The sequence below is a fragment of the Oncorhynchus mykiss genome, chromosome 8 (assembly GCF_013265735.2).
Source record: "Oncorhynchus mykiss isolate Arlee chromosome 8, USDA_OmykA_1.1, whole genome shotgun sequence".
NCBI lineage: Eukaryota > Metazoa > Chordata > Actinopteri > Salmoniformes > Salmonidae > Oncorhynchus > Oncorhynchus mykiss.
This window is the reverse complement of record NC_048572.1, coordinates 59,602,558-59,621,190: the sequence shown is the minus strand read 5'-3', so window position 1 is coordinate 59,621,190 and position 18,633 is coordinate 59,602,558. Positions and strand designations below refer to the sequence as shown.

At 47.4% G+C, this 18,633-nt stretch overlaps 1 protein-coding gene across 6 annotated transcripts in view; it reads left to right on the top strand.

Annotated features, from left to right (window-relative positions):
• The window catches only part of LOC110530242 (partitioning defective 3 homolog), a 252,036-nt gene that overhangs the window by 47,253 nt on the left and 186,150 nt on the right, over positions 1 to 18,633 (top strand). For all 6 annotated transcript variants that reach the window (XR_005052926.1, XM_021613147.2, XM_021613143.2 and 3 more), the window contains exon 2: positions 8,742 to 8,843. Coding sequence is in view for 5 of the 6 variants with exons in the window: in XM_021613147.2 (XP_021468822.2) it covers positions 8,742 to 8,843 (102 nt within the window). In the remaining variant the exon portion in view is untranslated. The remainder of the gene's footprint in view (positions 1 to 8,741; positions 8,844 to 18,633) is intronic.

Sequence of the window (18,633 nt, the reverse complement as noted above, 5' to 3'; positions counted from 1 at the left end):
ATAATAACACACAGAAATACGAGCCTTTGGTCATTAATATGATCGAATCCGGAAACTATAATTTTGAAAACAAAACTTGTATTATTTCAGTGAAATACGGAACTGTTCGGTATTTTATCTAACGGGTGGCATCCCTAAGTCTAAATATTCTTGTTACATTGCACAACCTTCAATGTATGTCATAATTACGTAAAATTCTGGCAAATTAGTTCGCAATGAGCCAAGCAGCCCAAACTGTTGCATATACTCTGACTCTGCGTGCAATGAACACAAGAGAAATGACACAATTTCACCTGGTTAATATTGCTTGCTAAACTGGACTAGTAGTTATAACTAGTGATTATGATGGATTGTTTTTTATAAGATACGTTTAATGCTAGCTAGCAATTTACCTTGGCTTCTACTGCATTCGCGTAACAGACAGGCTACTCGTGGAGTGCAATGGTTACAGCGTTGGACTAGTTAACTGTGAGGTTGCAAGATTGGAACCCCTGATCTGACAAGGTGAAAATCTGTCGTTCTGCCCCTGAACAAGGCAGTTAACCCACAGTTCCTTGGCAGTCATTGAAAATAAGAATGTGTTCTTAACTGACTTGCCTAGTTAAATAAAAGGTATTTAACCTTTTTTAAATTAAAAAAATAATAGGAAATCGGCGCCCAAAAATACCGATTCCCGATTGTTATGAAAACTTGAAATCGGCCCTAATTAATCTGCCATTCTGATTAATCGGCCGACCTCTAATACTGATACTGGTATCGTCCCGACCCTACTTCTCGACCTGGTCCCAGATTTGTTTGTGCCTCTTGCCATCTTCATTTCACATTGTCAAGCCAAACCCAAGGAGTTGGCATGATGGCACAAATAGACTGGCGCTTATTTGTCAAGGTTGGTTTGTGGGTGATTTTTGAGCCATGCCACATTACGTTGTTCTGATGTTGTTGATTTGGTTTTGTGCAGCTCCTTCACACTCTGTTACCTTCCCTCCTCTGTTCTTATGGTGTTTCTCAACCCCATTTCACACCTCGTCGGCTTTTACACTCACAAAATAGATGCAGTAAGATCTGTCTTTCTACTGCATCAGATGTGCAACTTTTCTGTTTACACTATCCTCACATTAACCTTGGATGTGTTGTGGCCAAATCCACATTCACACCTCACGTGTGTCTGCAACTAATAGTCCTAGGGGAACCTCAGTCTACCTCACTGGCTGAGTTGGCACCATTCTGATCAGTTAAACAGTCTAATCGAGCACTCGAGCAGTGAGCACAGACTGTGGTCGTAAGGGATTAGCGGGCCATTTGGAACGCAGTTTGTTGGAAGTCTCGGTCCGGAAGTAGAGTGAACGTTTCAGCCAGAGTCAACTGAACCACGGTTGTTCTCGCTCTGGAAAAAAAAATACCTCGAAGAGAGTTCTCATTTATGGTCTCTCTGCTGCTTGCCTGCCAGGCTGTTCAACTTGGCTTAGTTCAGACAGGCTATGCGGTAATTTAGCTATTTCTAGACCATAATCAGTTATGCTCTCTCTCTGTTGGGGTCTGGAGCCTGTCTGCATCCCCAGTGGTCTAATCCCAAACTATTCCACCCCCTATACTCCCCGGCTCTGTCCTAAATGGCAGCCCATTCCCTTTCCGTAATGCACTACTGGTCGAGCAGGCTCCAAAGGGCTCCGGTCAAAAGTGGTGCACTATATATGGAAAAGGGTGGCCATTGGGGACACGCATGAAGCCCTTTCTGTTCTGCGAATGCTTTGTACGTTACGGTAACGTTCGCATGCAGCTAGGAGAGCAGAAAGAAGCATGCAAGGGGTTGTCTCTGAAATGTATTGTGTTGTAACGTTGTTTGTCAAATCCCTCCCCAGATAGTTGTAGTAGCATTGTCTCCAGTTCCCACCACATTGCCTAAGTAACTTACTCTGTCCTCTCTGTCTGTCAACACAGACTCTCCCGCCATGCATATGGCTAAATCCTAAATCTACGGTCACTTAACTACGCTCTCCGTTCCGTGCGTGCGTGCGTGCGTGCGTGCGTGTGTGTGTGTTTCCTCCTCCCAGAAAGAGAGCGCTGCAGCGAAAGTTCTCATGGAAATACGGAAACCTCTTGAGAGTGCTAGTCGGAGTCAGTCAGTCGAGAGACGGTATGCGTGTCGGGGGGCGCTTAGCTTCACACGGTCCATCAGGGCTGGGCAATATGGCCAAAAATCATATCGCAATATTTTTCTCATTTTCTACGATGTGGTGGTATTTGACGGTATTTTATATTTCTGCATGACCCTAGAATGGCTACAAATGAATTCTGATTTGAACTGGCTTTCTCCATTCTGATGGTTTGGTTCTCAACCAAAACTGACAGTGAAGTGTCGTTATAGACGGTATTGTAAAAATCGATACAGGTATTCACGACGTATCGACCAGCCCTAGTCATCACCCTCCAGCCAGCCTGCTCCTTCAGTACAACACTGGTCTTTGTGCGTAATGCTCAACAGTGCATGGCGAGCGATACAGCAGCCTTCAGACTGTGTGGCCTGACTGTGCAGTGAGGCTGAACCTCTACTGCTTGTTTGGATGGAACCCAGAGCCCATGGTGCTCTGCGTTATCCCAGGACGCATCCTCACGGAGAAGGGCTTTAAAACTAGGTCTCTGATGCAGGCTTGGAGTCAAAACAAAGACTAATCTCCTACACCGCTCATCAGCTCTGTGCAAGTCTGGAGTCCAGCCAAAGGCAACATGCAGCCAATGAAAACTAGGGATACCAGGGGGAACCCCAGAATCAGATCCGCAGGCTTATCTATAGCATACGGAGTTATTGACCTCTCAGTGAACCCAACACACATTCCTAGAACTGTAATGCATCTTTCTCTATTCTGAACCTGAACCGACCTTAATGGAAGCATAATACTTCTTTCTGTACATTTTCAAGAGCGGGAGAGGGAGGGTGTTCCTGCGAGCCTGACTCCAGGCCTGTTGCCTCATAGGGTATTGATGAGGCCTGCCTGAGTTGGTTCATGGGAACAGAGCTGGAGCCTGTCAGGGATATTCCCACCTTGTTTGTGTGGAAATAAGAGCCATTTTGATTCAAGAGACAGCGGTTTTGTTTTTGTTGTTTTTGAGGGTTGATGTAGCCTCTATGGCTATGCAAGGCTAGGAGTTGGTTATTGACGTAAGTAAGGCCATTTAGCTGGGCCATATTCACCAGGAACCAAAGATGACTAAACGAGACGGGGGAAAAAAACAGTCCAGACTGAAGTTTCAGTTGCAAAACATCTTGATACGTGTGTTCTAATGAATATGACCCTGGTTTCCAGCCCTGCTCCATCAACAGTCTGCTACTCTCCTTGTTTACTCCAGAAGTCCACTGTGAAGTGTGGTGGTGTGATATTTACAGTAGGTTATTTTTACTGTTGGGATTTGGGCCTCTAGGAATGTCTTTTACACACGGCTCTCTGCTCTCCGATGTGGCTGCCACTGTTTCATTTAACCAAAGCAGATCGTATCTCCTCAGCAGACTACCACACAAAACACTCGCTAAAGGCCAAATGTAAGCTTGCCCCCCCTGGGGGGTAAGAAATAGACATGGGTCGATATTGACGGAAAATCACTGATTGATTGCCCTGGCCACAGTAGACTGTTTGTTTACTGTGGATCATAGATTAACCTCTCTCTCACTCTTTCTCAGTCCAGTTTGTCCACTCAGTGTTTTAGGAAACAAATGGGCCACTCTGTCCCGTTCCCCATTTGGAATTTGTTTGTGTACACTCCGTGTTTGCACATAATGCAGTTCCTGCCCTGAGCCATGTGACCACTAAGGGAATTACTCTTTATGGCTGCACAGAGTAGTGATTTACATTGACATGGTCCAGTCTGTCAAACTAACTGGTCATTACATTAAATCTGGATTCCCTAGTTGCTACATCCTTTTTAGACTTATAAATGAATGATTAGTAGTCATTGATTGCTGTGGAATATAACTTTATAAATGCGTCATGAGCTTAGTTCAACTGTCGTACCACGTCAGAACCCAAAATATTTATTTTATTTTATTTCACCTTTATTTAACCAGGTAGGCTAGTTGAGAACAAGTTCTTATTTACAACTGCGACCTGGCCAAGATAAAGCAAAGCAGCGACACAAACAACAACTCAGAGTTACACATGGAATAAACAAACACAGTTAATAACACAAGAGAAAATACAAAAATATATATACAGTGAGTGCAAATGAGGTAAGATAAGGGAGGTAATTACAATATAGCAATTAAACACTGGAGTGATAGATGTGCAGAAGATGAATGTGCAAGTAGAGAAACTGGGGTGCAAAGGAGCTTGAATAAATAAATACAGTATGGGGATGAGGTAGTTGGATGCCGTGATCTGTGAGCTGCTCTGACGTGATTAAAGCTAGTGAGGGAGAAATGGGTCTCCAGCTTCAGTGATTTTTGCATTTCGTTCCAGTCATTTGCAGCAGAGAACTGTAAGTAAAGGCGGCCAAAGGAGGAATTGGCTTTGGGGGTGACTAGTGAGATATACCTGCTGGAGCGCGTGCTACGGTTGGGTGCTGCTATGGTGACCAGTCAGCTGAGATAAGGTGGGGCTTTACCTAGCAGAGACTTGTAGATGACCTGGAGCCAGTGGGTTTGGCGACGAGTATGAAGCGATGGGCAGCCAACGAGAGTGTACAGGTTGCAGTGATGGGTAGTATATGGGGCTTTGGTGACAAAACGGATGGCACTGTGATAGCCTGCATACAATTTGCTGAGTAGAGTGTTGGAGGCTATTTTATAGATGACATCGCCGAAGTCGAGGATTGGTTGGATAGTCAGTTTTACGAGGGTATGTTTGGCAGCATGAGTGAAGGATACTTTGTTGCGAAATAGGAAGCCGATTCTAGATTTAATTTTGGATTGGAGATGCTTAATGTGAGTCTGTAAGGAAAGTTTACAGTCTAGCCAGACACCTAGGTAATTGTTTTTGTCCATATATTCTAAGTCAGGTCCGTCCAGAGTAGTGATGCTGGATGGGCAGGCAGGTGCGGGCAGTGATCGGTTGAAGAGCATGCATTTAGTTTTACTTGCATTTAAGAGCAGTTGGAGGCCACAGAAGGAGAGTTGTATGGCATTGAATCTCGTCTGGAGGTTAGTTAACACAGTGTCCAAAGAAGGGCCAGAAGTATACAGAATGGTGTCGTCTGCGTAGAGGTGGATCAGAGAATCACCAGCAGCGAGAGCGACATCCTTGATGTATACAGAGAAGAGAGTCGGCCCGAGAATTGAACCCTGTGGCACCCCCATAGAGACTGCCAGAGGTCCGGAGAACAGGCCCTCCAATTTGACACACTGAACTCTATCAGAGAAGTAGTTAGTGAACCAGGCGAGGCAATCATTTGAGAAACCAAGGCTGTTGAGTCTGCTAATAAGAATGTTGTGATTGACAGAGCCGAAAGCCTTAGCCAGGTCGATGATACGGCTGCACAGTAATGTCTCTTATCGATGGCGGTTATGATATCGTTTAGGACATTGAGCGTGGCAGAGGTGAACCCATGACCAGCTCTGAAACCAGATTGCGTAGCCGAGAAGGTACGGTGGGATTCGAAATGGTCGGTAATCCATTTGTTAACTTGGCTTTCGAAGACCTTAGAAAGGCAGTGTAGAATAGATACAGTGCCTTGCGAAAGTATTCGGCCCCCTTGAACTTTGCGACCTTTTGCCACAATTCAGGCTTCAAACATAAAGATATAAAACTGTATTTTTTTGTGAAGAATCGACAACAAGTGGGACACAATCATGAAGTGGAACGACATTTATTGGATATTTCAAACTTTTTTAACAAATCAAAAACTGAAAAATTGGGCGTGCAAAATTATTCAGCCCCCTTAAGTTAATACTTTGTAGCGCCACCTTTTGCTGCGATTACAGCTGTAAGTCGCTTGGGGTATGTCTATCAGTTTTGCACATCGAGAGACTGAAATTTTTTCCCATTCCTCCTTGCAAAACAGCTCGAGCTCAGTGAGGTTGGATGGAGAGCATTTGTGAACAGCAGTTTTCAGTTCTTTCCACAGATTCTCGATTGGATTCAGGTCTGGACTTTGACTTGGCCATTCTAACACCTGGATATGTTTATTTTTGAACCATTCCATTGTAGATTTTGCTTTATGTTTTGGATCATTGTCTTGTTGGAAGACAAATCTCCGTCCCAGTCTCAGGTCTTTTGCAGACTCCATCAGGTTTTCTTCCAGAATGGTCCTGTATTTGGCTCCATCCATCTTCCCATCAATTTTAACCATCTTCCCTGTCCCTGCTGAAGAAAAGCAGGCCCAAACCATGATGCTGCCACCACCATGTTTGACAGTGGGGATGGTGTGTTCAGCTGTGTTGCTTTTACGCCAAACATAACGTTTTGCATTGTTGCCAAAAAGTTAAATTTTGGTTTCATCTGACCAGAGCACCTTCTTCCACATGTTTGGTGTGTCTCCCAGGTGGCTTGTGGCAAACTTTAAACAACACTTTTTATGGATATCTTTAAGAAATGGCTTTCTTCTTGCCACTCTTCCATAAAGGCCAGATTTGTGCAATATACGACTGATTGTTGTCCTATGGACAGAGTCTCCCACCTCAGCTGTAGATCTCTGCAGTTCATCCAGAGTGATCATGGGCCTCTTGGCTGCATCTCTGATCAGTCTTCTCCTTGTATGAGCTGAAAGTTTAGAGGGACGGCCAGGTCTTGGTAGATTTGCAGTGGTCTGATACTCCTTCCATTTCAATATTATCGCTTGCACAGTGCTCCTTGGGATGTTTAAAGCTTGGGAAATCTTTTTGTATCCAAATCCGGCTCTAAACTTCTTCACAACAGTATCTCGGATAATTTTGCACGCCCAATTTTTCAGTTTTTGATTTGTTAAAAAAGTTTGAAATACCCAATAAATGTCGTTCCACTTCATGATTGTGTCCCACTTGTTGTTGATTCTTCACAAAAAAATACAGTTTTATATCTTTATGTTTGAAGCCTGAAATGTGGCAAAAGGTCGCAAAGTTCAAGGGGGCCGAATACTTTCGCAAGGCACTGTATAGGTCTGTAGCAGTTTGGGTCTAGAGTGTCTCCCCTTTGAAGAGGGGGATGACCGCGGCAACCTTCCAATCTATGGGAATCTCAGACGATACGAAAGAGAGGTTGAACAGGCTAGTAATAGGGGTTGCAACAATTTTGGCAGATCATTTTAGAAAGAGAGGGTCCAGATTGTCTAGCCCGGCTGATTTGTAGGGGTCCAGGTTTTGCAGCTCTTTCAGAACATCAGCTGACTGGATTTGGGAGAAGGAGAAATGGGGAGGTTTGGGAGAGTTGCTGTGGGGAGTGCAGGGCTGTTGACCGGGGTAGGGGTAGCCAGGTGGAAAGCATGGCCAGCCATAGAACAATGCTTATTGAAATTCTCAATTATAGTGGTGATTTATCGGTGGTGACAGTGTTTCTTAGCCTCAGTGCAGTGGGCAGCTAGGAGGAGGTGCTCTTATTCTCCATGGACTTTAGTGTCCCAGAACTTTTTTGAGTTTGTGCTACAGGATGCAAATTTCTGCTTGAAAAAGCTAGCCTTAGCTTTCCTAAGTGCCTGTGTACATAATATAAGCTTGTTATGTTCTGTCTATAAAGTGCATAGCCTCCTAACATTAAAACTATAATTTTATATCATGGATGGTCAGTCCTTGCATCTATAGTTCTGTCTATGAATCTGAGAGTTGTTACATTTCTCCATGCCCATCCCTTTTTTCTACCTAAACGCAGGCAGGGTGTGTTGTTGTTTAAATGAAGGATTCTGGCTTTAAGGGATCCATTTGCAGAGCAGCACGGGTGCTAATGTGCTCTCTGCTCTCCCCTCTGCCCTGTAGTCTCTTCCTCTGACAGACTTTCATTCTCAGTGGAGAGATGGCTCCCCCTCCCCGCCACACTATCCCCAGGTCATATGTGTGAAGGAGGTGGGGGCGGAGGGCATCAAGGCCCGTAGATCAGAATGCAGATTGAATAAAAGGCAGGACCTTATCCTACAGTAGATACTAGATCGTGATCTCCTCTTCTGAGGTGCTTTATGAGTTCAGGCCCAGGTGGCATCTCCAGGTTTCTGTCTAAATGGTACGAGTGGCATGTTTGTCAGAGTCGTAATGATCTAAATGCCGCTCAGCACCTTGTCCTCCGTTGTCCCTCAGTCTGGGTTGAACAACATGGGGACACGTCAGTTACACTTCCACCATGCAGAAAATATTGACCTGCCCCTGGCAAACGGCTACACTCATCAGTTTCTCTCACTATTGGTCTCTCTCTTTCTCTCTCTCTTTCTCTCTCTCTCTCGATGTTCCCCGTCACTCTTGTTGTTGATTCTGCTGATATTTTGATCGTTTGTGAAGACCCGTGCCTGTTATCTATTGTGTGGTTTGTTATGGCCCTTGCAGTGGCGTTGACTGTAAATCTTTTCAGAATGCCGCTCTCAGTATTGTAACGGATTTGCCTGTCTGTACATTGTGTAATGAGACTGCCCTCGGGGCTGTGGGGCGATTAAAACCGTCACGTCTCTGTGGTCTTAAAGCTTCTCCTCAGCCCTGTCAAGACTGGCCTTAAACATCTCCCTCTCCTAACTCTCCAACTCTACTCCTCCTCTCTATGTATGTGTATGTCTACCGGGGACAATAGGATATGCAGAAGCACACATCTCCCTTGCTCACGTAGTAAATGGACAACACATTAATCTTCTTCTTCTTCCTCTAGGATGCCAGCTACTGGTTACAGGTGCATCGGTTGGAGCATGGGGACGGAGGTATTCTAGACCTGGATGACCTGCTGTCTGATGTGGCTGATGACAAAGACCGGGTAAGTGAACTGAAGCGTTGGCTGATCTAGCGGTCTAAGCCGCTGGCCCAGAATACATGTACCAGTGTGTGCGTGGGTTGGAGTCTGACCCACTGCTATTCCAGCGCCCCTCTCTCTCCTATCCTCCTACCTTCCCCGTCAGTCACTGTCCTATCTAATAAACAAGTGGGGTGGGGGGGGTGGGGGGGGGGGATTCTCCTTTAAAAAAAGACAGGGTAAGGGAAGTTTGTCAAGGCCAGGTACCATCGTGCATAAAGGATGAGGTGAGATGGAGGGGTGTGAATCAGAGGGCCTCAACTTGACATTTACTAGCTTGTACGTGAACTTCTACCATTTTGGAAACGACACCATTGGAGATCTGCTTAGTGCTTTTCCTGGCATTTGTTATTAGACAATATCATGAGAATATTTGAACAACATAAGGAAACATTACTGGGTTAATATGATTGTTTTCTATCCATACCATAGTTTACTGTTTGGATCATCTATTTATACATCTGTTTATTTATGTACCAAAGGCTTGGGCTACTCCACTCACCCTTCTGCACAGAATAAACACGGTGGCAGGGTTCTACATGACACCCTATTCCCTATAGTGCACTATTTTTGACCAGGTCCCGTAGGGTACTATTTGGCTGTGACCCACAGAGTCCCGGGCTCAAGTGACCCACAGAGTCCCGGGCTCAAGTGACCCACAGAGTCCCGGGCTCAAGTGACCCACAGAGTCCCGGGCTCAAGTGACCCACAGAGTCCCGGGCTCAAGTGACCCACAGAGTCCCGGGCTCAAGTGACCCACAGAGTCCCGGGCTCAAGTGACCCACAGAGTCCCGGGCTCAAGTGACCCACAGAGTCCCGGGCTCAAGTGACCCACAGAGTCCCGGGCTCAAGTGACCCACAGAGTCCCGGGCTCAAGTGACCCACAGAGTCCCGGGCTCAAGTGACCCACAGAGTCCCGGGCTCAAGTGACCCACAGAGTCCCGGGCTCAAGTGACCCACAGAGTCCCGGGCTCAAGTGACCCACAGAGTCCCGGGCTCAAGTGACCCACAGAGTCCCGGGCTCAAGTGACCCACAGAGTCCCGGGCTCAAGTGACCCACAGAGTCCCGGGCTCAAGTGACCCACAGAGTCCCGGGCTCAAGTGACCCACAGAGTCCCGGGCTCAAGTGACCCACAGAGTCCCGGGCTCAAGTGACCCACAGAGTCCCGAACTGCTACAGTTGCCCTCTGACCCCTCGTCTCATTTCCTCTCGGTATCATTGATGTTTCCCAACCATTTTTAAGCGAGGCTGACTGAAGGAGGAGAGCTAATCCTCTGACTGAGTGACAGCAGGGTCACGGAGGTCGACGGGGGTCACATTCTCCTCGGGGTCAGCTCTGCTGTGCCCTGGGGCCACTGGGCTGTATCATAATCACAGTGTCAGTGTCACCGCAACACAGAACCACAAGGATTTAGTATTGAACAGGAGCGGGGATATGGGAATACATGCAAGTTGAAACCTCTACCGGATGTAGGCTTGGCTTGTTACAGTAACACTGATTCAATTAAGGACGGATGTTCCTCTTACACCGTGGATGTTGCAATCATGCTAGTAGTGTGATGAGTTATGTGTCCTGTTGCTGGTATGAGTGTGTTCGTTTACAGTGTTAATGTTTTTATTCTGTTGAAATTGTAGACCAACGTGGGTCTTGCAACACCGTGTGTAGTGTGTCCTGTATGACCGTGTGTAGTGTGTCCTGTATGACCGTGTGTAGTGTGTCCTGTATGACCGTGTGTAGTGTGTCCTGTATGACCGTGTGTAGTGTGTCCTGTATGACCGTGTGTAGTGTGTCCTGTATGACCGTGTGTAGTGTCCTGTATGACCGTGTGTAGTGTGTCCTGCATGACCGTGTGTAGTGTGTCCTGCATGACCGTGTGTAGTGTGTCCTGTATGACCGTGTGTTGTGTGTCCTGTATGACCGTGTGTAGTGTCCTATATGACCGTGTGTAGTGTGTCCTATATGACCGTGTGTAGTGTGTCCTGTATGACCGGGTGTAGTGTGTCCTGTATGACCGTGTGTAGTGTGTCCTGTATGACCGTGTGTAGTGTGTCCTGTATGACCGGGTGTAGTGTGTGCTATTTGACCGTGTGTAGTGTGTCCTGTATGACCGGGTGTAGTGTGTCCTATATGACCGCGTGTAGTGTGTCCTGTATGACCGGGTGTAGTGTGTGCTGTATGATCGTGTGTAGTGTGTCCTATATGACCGTGTGTGGTGTCCTATATGACTGTGTGTAGTGTGTGCTGTATGACCGTGTGTAGTGTGTGCTATTTGACCGTGTGTAGTGTGTCCTGTATGATCGGGTGTAGTGTGTGCTATTTGACCGGGTGTAGTGTGTCCTATATGACCGTGTGTAGTGTGTGCTATTTGACCGGGTATAGTGTGTCCTGTATGACCGTGTGTAGTGTGTCCTGTATGACCGTGTGTAGTGTGTCCTGTATGACCGGGTATAGTGTGTCCTATATGACCGTGTGTAGTGTGTCCTGTATGACCGTGTGTAGTGTGTCCTATATGACCGTGTGTAGTGTGTCCTGTATGACCGTGTGTAGTGTGTCCTGAATGACCGTGTGTAGTGTGTCCTGTATGACCGGGTATAGTGTGTCCTGTATGACCGTGTGTAGTGTGTCCTATATGACCGTGTGTAGTGTGTCCTGTATGACCGGGTGTAGTGTGTCCTGTATGACCGTGTGTAGTGTGTCCTGTATGACCGGGTGTAGTGTGTGCTATTTGACCGTGTGTAGTGTGTCCTGTATGACCGGGTGTAGTGTGTCCTATATGACCGTGTGTAGTGTGTGCTGTATGACCGTGTGTAGTGTGTGCTATTTGACCGTGTGTGGTGTGTCCTATATGACCGTGTGTGGTGTCCTATATGACTGTGTGTAGTGTGTGCTGTATGACCGTGTGTAGTGTGTGCTATTTGACCGTGTGTGGTGTGTCCTGTATGATCGGGTGTAGTGTGTGCTATTTGACCGGGTGTAGTGTGTCCTATATGACCGTGTGTAGTGTGTGCTATTTGACCGGGTATAGTGTGTCCTATATGACCGTGTGTAGTGTGTGCTATTTGACCGGGTATAGTGTGTCCTGTATGACCGTGTGTAGTGTGTCCTGTATGACCGTGTGTAGTGTGTCCTGTATGACCGGGTATAGTGTGTCCTATATGACCGTGTGTAGTGTGTCCTGTATGACCGTGTGTAGTGTGTCCTATATGACCGCGTGTAGTGTGTCCTGTATGACCGGGTGTAGTGTCATGTAGTGTGTCCTGTATGACCGTGTGTTGTGTGTCCTGTATGACCGTGTGTAGTGTGTCCTGTATGACCGCGTGTAGTGTGTCCTGTATGACCGGGTGTAGTGTCATGTAGTGTGTCCTGTATGACCGTGTGTAGTGTGTCCTGTATGACCGTGTGTTGTGTGTCCTGTATGACCGTGTGTAGTGTGTCCTGTATGACCGTGTGTAGTGTGTCCTGTATGACCGTGTGTAGTGTGTCCTGTATGACCGTGTGTAGTGTGTCCTGTATGACCGTGTGTAGTGTGTCCTGTATGACCGTGTGTTGTGTGTCCTGTATGACCGTGTGTAGTGTGTCCTGTATGACCGTGTGTAGTGTGTCCTGTATGACCGTGTGTAGTGTGTCCTGTATGACCGTGTGTAGTGTGTCCTGTATGACCGTGTGTAGTGTGTCCTGTATGACCGTGTGTAGTGTCCTATATGACCGTGTGTAGTGTGTCCTATATGACCGTGTGTAGTGTGTCCTGTATGACCGGGTGTAGTGTGTCCTGTATGACCGTGTGTTGTGTGTCCTGTATGACCGTGTGTAGTGTGTCCTGTATGACCGTGTGTAGTGTGTCCTGTATGACCGTGTGTAGTGTGTCCTGTATGACATGACAGCTTTATCACATCGACCGTTCATGGATGTTCTTTTTGACCCAACAGAGTGTTGTTGGTGATCCATTAGCTTGATCATTCGTTTGGAGACCTCCAATGAACTGCTCATTGTTATTAATTCCAACTGCTGTCTGGCTGTTTTTGACCTATGGCTTCTTGTCAACATTAGTGCAATATATAGGGAATAGGGTGCCTTTGGGGAAGCACCCTCTGGCCCCAGAGAAGTTCCCCTGTGAAGGCAGGCCTTACTCCTCACACAACCTTACAGATTGAGTTGACAGTATAATGCTGTGATTCTGACCAGAGTTCACTGCCTGGTCTGGGGGCTGTTTAGGCTTTGGTGTGTTTGTGTGTGTTGGGAGTTGCCAGCGTACTCACAAAACCATATCACAACTTGGTACCGATATGCATTAAAACTCTTGGTATTGTCATGATTCTATACGCGTTTTTTTCACTTTTTTAATTTAACCTTAATTTAACTAGGCAAGTCAATTAAGAACAAATTCTTATTTACAACGATGGCCTAGGAACAGTTGGTTTACTGCCTTGTTCAGGGGCAGAACGACAGATTTTGACCTTGTCAGCTTGGGGATTCGATCTCGCAACCTTTCGGTTACTGGCCCAACGCTCTAACCACTAGGCTCCCTGCCTCTAACCACTAGGCTCCCTGCCTCTAACCACTAGGCTCCCTGCCTCTAACCACTAGGCTCCCTGCCTCTAACCACTAGGCTCCCTGCCTCTAACCACTAGGCTCCCTGCCTCTAACCACTAGGCTCCCTGCCTCTAACCACTAGGCTCCCTGCCTCTAACCACTAGGCTCCCTGCCTCTAACCAAACCACTAGGCTCCCTGCCTCTAACCAAACCACTAGGCTCCCTGCCTCTAACCACTAGGCTCCCTGCCTCTAACCACTAGGCGCCCTGCCTCTAACCACTAGGCTCCCTGCCTCTAACCACTAGGCTCCCTGCCTCTAACCACTAGGCTCCCTGCCTCTAACCACTAGGCTCCCTGCCTCTAACCACTAGGCTCCCTGCCGCCCCAATGGGTTGCTGTATGTCTGCTGCAGAGAGACGAGAGAGAGACATGATAACAACCCGTTTGTATCTGTCATGGAAATAGAAAGTGGCGGGAACATTTTGGCTCACTATTTAAAAAGACGATGGAGAACAAGCTGTAGGCTGAGAAATACCGGAGATTGGCGCAGGTACCGCCGACTAAAGCTACCGAGTAATAAACAAAGAAACAACATCAAGTGTTTTGAACTGTGGGTGTGTTTGATAACAGCAATTTGTGGAGGAGAGAAGTGTTGTGTTTAACCTCTATTGGGGACAGTGACATGTGGTTGACTCCCTTACCCTCTCCTTCCTCTCTCCCGCTCGCTGTCACTGTGTGATGTAACGTAAACTGTTGCAGGAAATAAACTGGCTCTAGCGTTTGTGTTGCCTCGCTGGTGTCGATTAGATTATGGCCATGCAGGATTACAGGATCGGATTCTGTTCAAGGGGAATGGATGGGTGGCTACTGGGAGGGAGGGACAGCTGTTTTTCCCTGCTCTCATGTTGACCCTACTGAATTAATCAGAAGAGGAAGGGAGGGGGGCGCGGTTTTGATTAGTCATGGGTGAATTAAGTAAACATAGTAGCTGACCTAGGAGCTGCTTTCTCTCTACAATGAAGGGGTTAAACGTCTATACGTCAGCGCCGTGGTCAATGAACGCGATGCGTACCCGGCTGTCTGTTTACCTTTTGAAGTGTTACTTAAATGTGGACTCGTGGCAATGATGTTTCCACGAGCCGCACCGCAAATATTACGATGCGGGAGACGCAAGATTTCGCTCTCACACGGTCACACACAGCATCTGCACACGCGTGCAAGTTAGCTTCACGCTGTTACAGCGCGGTAGCATCATGCCCTGAACAGGGGAGATGTTTGGCCTCGCGCTTCAGCGCTCGTAGCTGTTGCGGAAATTGACCCACTATGCTGTTTACTTTGGGTCTACCTCTAATTGAGACTGGTACTCAAGGCTACAGCCAAAGGAATAAAATGAATTGACCTGAATGAGTTGACTTGAATGGGGATGCCCGTTCTACTCATTCCAGTTCTGTGGTCACAACATTTATCTGACCTCAAGTTATTTCTGTAGCTGTACGTTGCTGTACTAGGCCGCAAGGCCTAAAACCACTTTGCATGACTCGTACTCTCCTGGCAACTCTCACTGCATCTCTGACATGTGTTAGATGCTTTTTAAAGACTGTGGGGAATGAGTGGTTGGCCCGATGAGCAATGTGTGTCATTGTTGCTGCAAGGAATGATGGCAGACAGCTCAGGGATTCACTGAGTGTTGTTCCACATGCTGTGTGTCTTTCCTTCCCTCTGTTCCCTGTCCTGTCCTGTCCTCTGGCCCACAGTCCAGCCTTGAGCCTTGATGGCATTCCTGTCTTTAAAGGGATACGTCTGGATTTGATCTACTTCCCCAGAGTTGGATGGAACTCATGGATACATTTCTATGTCTCTGGATCCAGTATGAAGGATGAGGTAGTTTCGTGTACCAATGACTGGAAGTCTATGGTAAATCTACTAGCAGTCACCTTCGACTTCCAGTTACCATAGACTTCCAGTCATTGCACTTATGCTCGTTAGCAATTGCGCTATCGCTAGTTAGCAACTTTCTTCAAACTGCACGCAAGGACATAAAAATGGCGTCCACAAGTTAATCTGACTCCCGGGAAGTAGATAAAGGGCTTCATTACCAAAATCCTGAAGTATCCCTTTAACGGTCAGCCAATGCCCTCTTTACCCTCCCTAGTATTTACCCAGAGAGCTGGAAGATAGTAGGCCGTTCACACACACATCTACACACACACACACTCCACCATATCCAAGGTGTCAGGTGACTGGCATGTCCCTGCACACTCCTGGGGTCGTGACCTCTACAGGGCCATGCTGTGTTAACCCCAAATTCTCCATGTGTCTGGGCGAAGCGCACACACACAGCGGACTCCGTGTGTCTGGGCAGACAGCTGCACAGACCACTACCACTCAATCACTTCTCTGGACACACACGCACACACACAGCAAACTATGTGATATATTTTAAGATAGTGGCACTAAGGATGGTGCCCGTCGTTCCGATTCCTACCTGCTACTCCTGGCCGTGATGACCGAAGGAAGAAGAAGGAAAAGGGGTCTCCAAGCTAGGCTGAAAAGACAGGCTACATGGTCTCCTCTTCCTAGTATCCTGATGGAGAATGCCCAATCGCTGGAAAATAAACTTTGAACTCGGAGCGAGGCTTCAGGGAGCGAGGCTTCAGGGAGCGAGGCTTCAGGGAGCGAGGCTTCAGGGAGCGAGGCTTCAGGGAGCGAGGCTTCAGGGAGCGAGGCTTCAGGGAGCGAGGCTTCAGGGAGCGAGGCTTCAGGGAATGCTGTGTCTTTGTTTTTACAGAGCCATGGATTACTGACAATTCATTCAACTCTACTATTCAACCAGACGGCTTTTACGTTTTCCATATGGTTCGAACGGCCGCTTCTTGTAAGCTTAGGGGGGGAAGTGTATGCTTCCTCATCAATTCTTGTTGTACTGAAGTTCAGAACCCCTTGAGTTCCTGCTCACCCGATCACGTGTGTTATTAGCACAGCTGTGTACATACTGCCACAAGCAAACATCAAGGCAGCACTCTGCAAACTGTACAAAAACATTAGCCCGCAAGCATCCTCTCACCGGAAGCAAGCTTTATTGTCGTGGGAGATTTTAACCAAGTAAATTTAAACAAATTCTTCCAAAGTATCACCATGTATTCTGCCCCACGAGAGGAAATGTGTTGGACCATGTGTGCACAAACATCTGTGACGTTTACAAATCCTCTATGTTCCTACTCCCCGCCGACAAGCAGCAACTCGAGGGAGACACCAACACAGATAATAGTGAGGCGTTGGACAGAGGAGGCAGACTCAATGCTGCAGGATTGTTTTGACAATACTGATTTGGAATATTCATCCACCCAGGACTCATCCATCAACATTGAGGAATATGCTTCATTAGGAAATTGGTTGTTGGTGTTGAACCCACAATAACAATCCGGGCAGACCTCAACCAAAAGCCCTGGATGAACAGAAAAATACATAACATGCTGAGTGCCCATAGTGCAGCATTAAATATCAATCGATCGAACCCAGGTGACACACAATCAATGTTCGACAACTGACTCACGATGCATGTGGCAAGGACTACAGGCTATCATGGACTACAAAGGCAAATCCAGATGTGTGGTGCCCACCGAAGCCTCCGTCCCCAATGAGCTTAACACATTCTATGCTCGCTTCGAGGCGGACAACACCGAGGCATCCAGGAATGCTCTGGATGACCAGGTGCTTTCGTTCTTCAAGGCCAACTTGAGGAAAACTCTCAAGAGTGAATACTCACAAAGCCGCCGCCCCAGATGGCATCCCAGGCAACGACCTCCGTGTGCGCTGGCCGGTGTCATCCGGGACATCTTCAACCTATCCCCTGTCCCAGGCTATAGTCCCCATTTGCGTCAAGGACACCACCATCATCTCAGTGCCCAAGAACCAAGGTGACATTCCCAAATGACTATCGCTGAACTCACCCCGGTCATCATGAAGTGCTTCGAGAGGCTGGTCATGGCCCACATCAAGGCCAGTATGCCAGGTACACTGGACCCACTCCAATGAACCTACCGCACCAACAGATCCACAAAAGATGCCATTCACACGGCCCTAACAATCCGGATGAGATGAACACCTATGTGAAAATGCTGTTCATTGACTACAGTTTAGCATTCAACAGTATTGTTACCTCCAAGCTCGTCACCAAGCTCAGAGCCCTAGGTCTGGATGCTGCAACTGGATCCTGGACTTCCTGACGGGCAGACCACAAGCTGTGAGGATTGTCAACAACAACTCTGCCACAGTGACTTAACACAGGGTCCCCCAGGTGTGTGTCCTCAGCCCTCTGCTGTACTTACGACCGCGTGGCTTTTCAACTCCATCATCAAGTTTGCTGATGACACCACAATTGTATGCCTGATAACCAACAACAATGAGTCAGCCTATAGGGAGGAGGTAAGTGAACTGGCATTGTGGTACCAGGACAAAAACCTCTCACTCAATGTCGGCAAAACAAAGGAGTTGATTTGTTGACTTCAGGAAGTCATTGGGACTGCAGTAGAGAGAGTCCGCAGTTTCAAGTTCCTCGGCGTCCACATCACTGAGCACTTGACATGAACCAACAACACCACCAGTCTTGTCAAGACGCCGCAACAGCGTCTCTACTTCCTAAGGTGGTTGAAGAAATTTGGGATGCCACCCCAGGTCCTTTCCAAATACTACCACTGCACCATTGAGAGCATCCTGACCGGTTGCATCACGGCCTGGTACGGGAATTCCTCTGTCCACGTTTGCAAGGCCCTTCAGCGGGTGGTGAAGACGGCCCAATACATCACTGGGGCTGTGTTCCCACCCATCCAGGACATCTACTTGAAACACTGCCTGAAGAAGTCCTGCAGCATTATCAAGGACCCCACACACCCCAGCCAAGAGGTGTTCAGTCGCTTAACGTTGGGCAGATGGTATGAGGTCTGATACCAACAGGCTCAGAGTCTGTTTCTATCTACAAGTCATCAGACTGCTGAACACTCGAACTGGACTGACCACATGCACTGACTGTCCGTACCTTAGCATTCACGCACCCGCACACACACTCAAGCTACACACATACACATCACAATTGCTGCTACCATACTCTTATTTACTATTACTAATACTGCACAATTTAAACACTTTCCCCCCCAATCCCTCCTTCCCTGATACGTGGAACTATTTGACTATAAATTGTGCCTTCCTATATTGCACATATGCA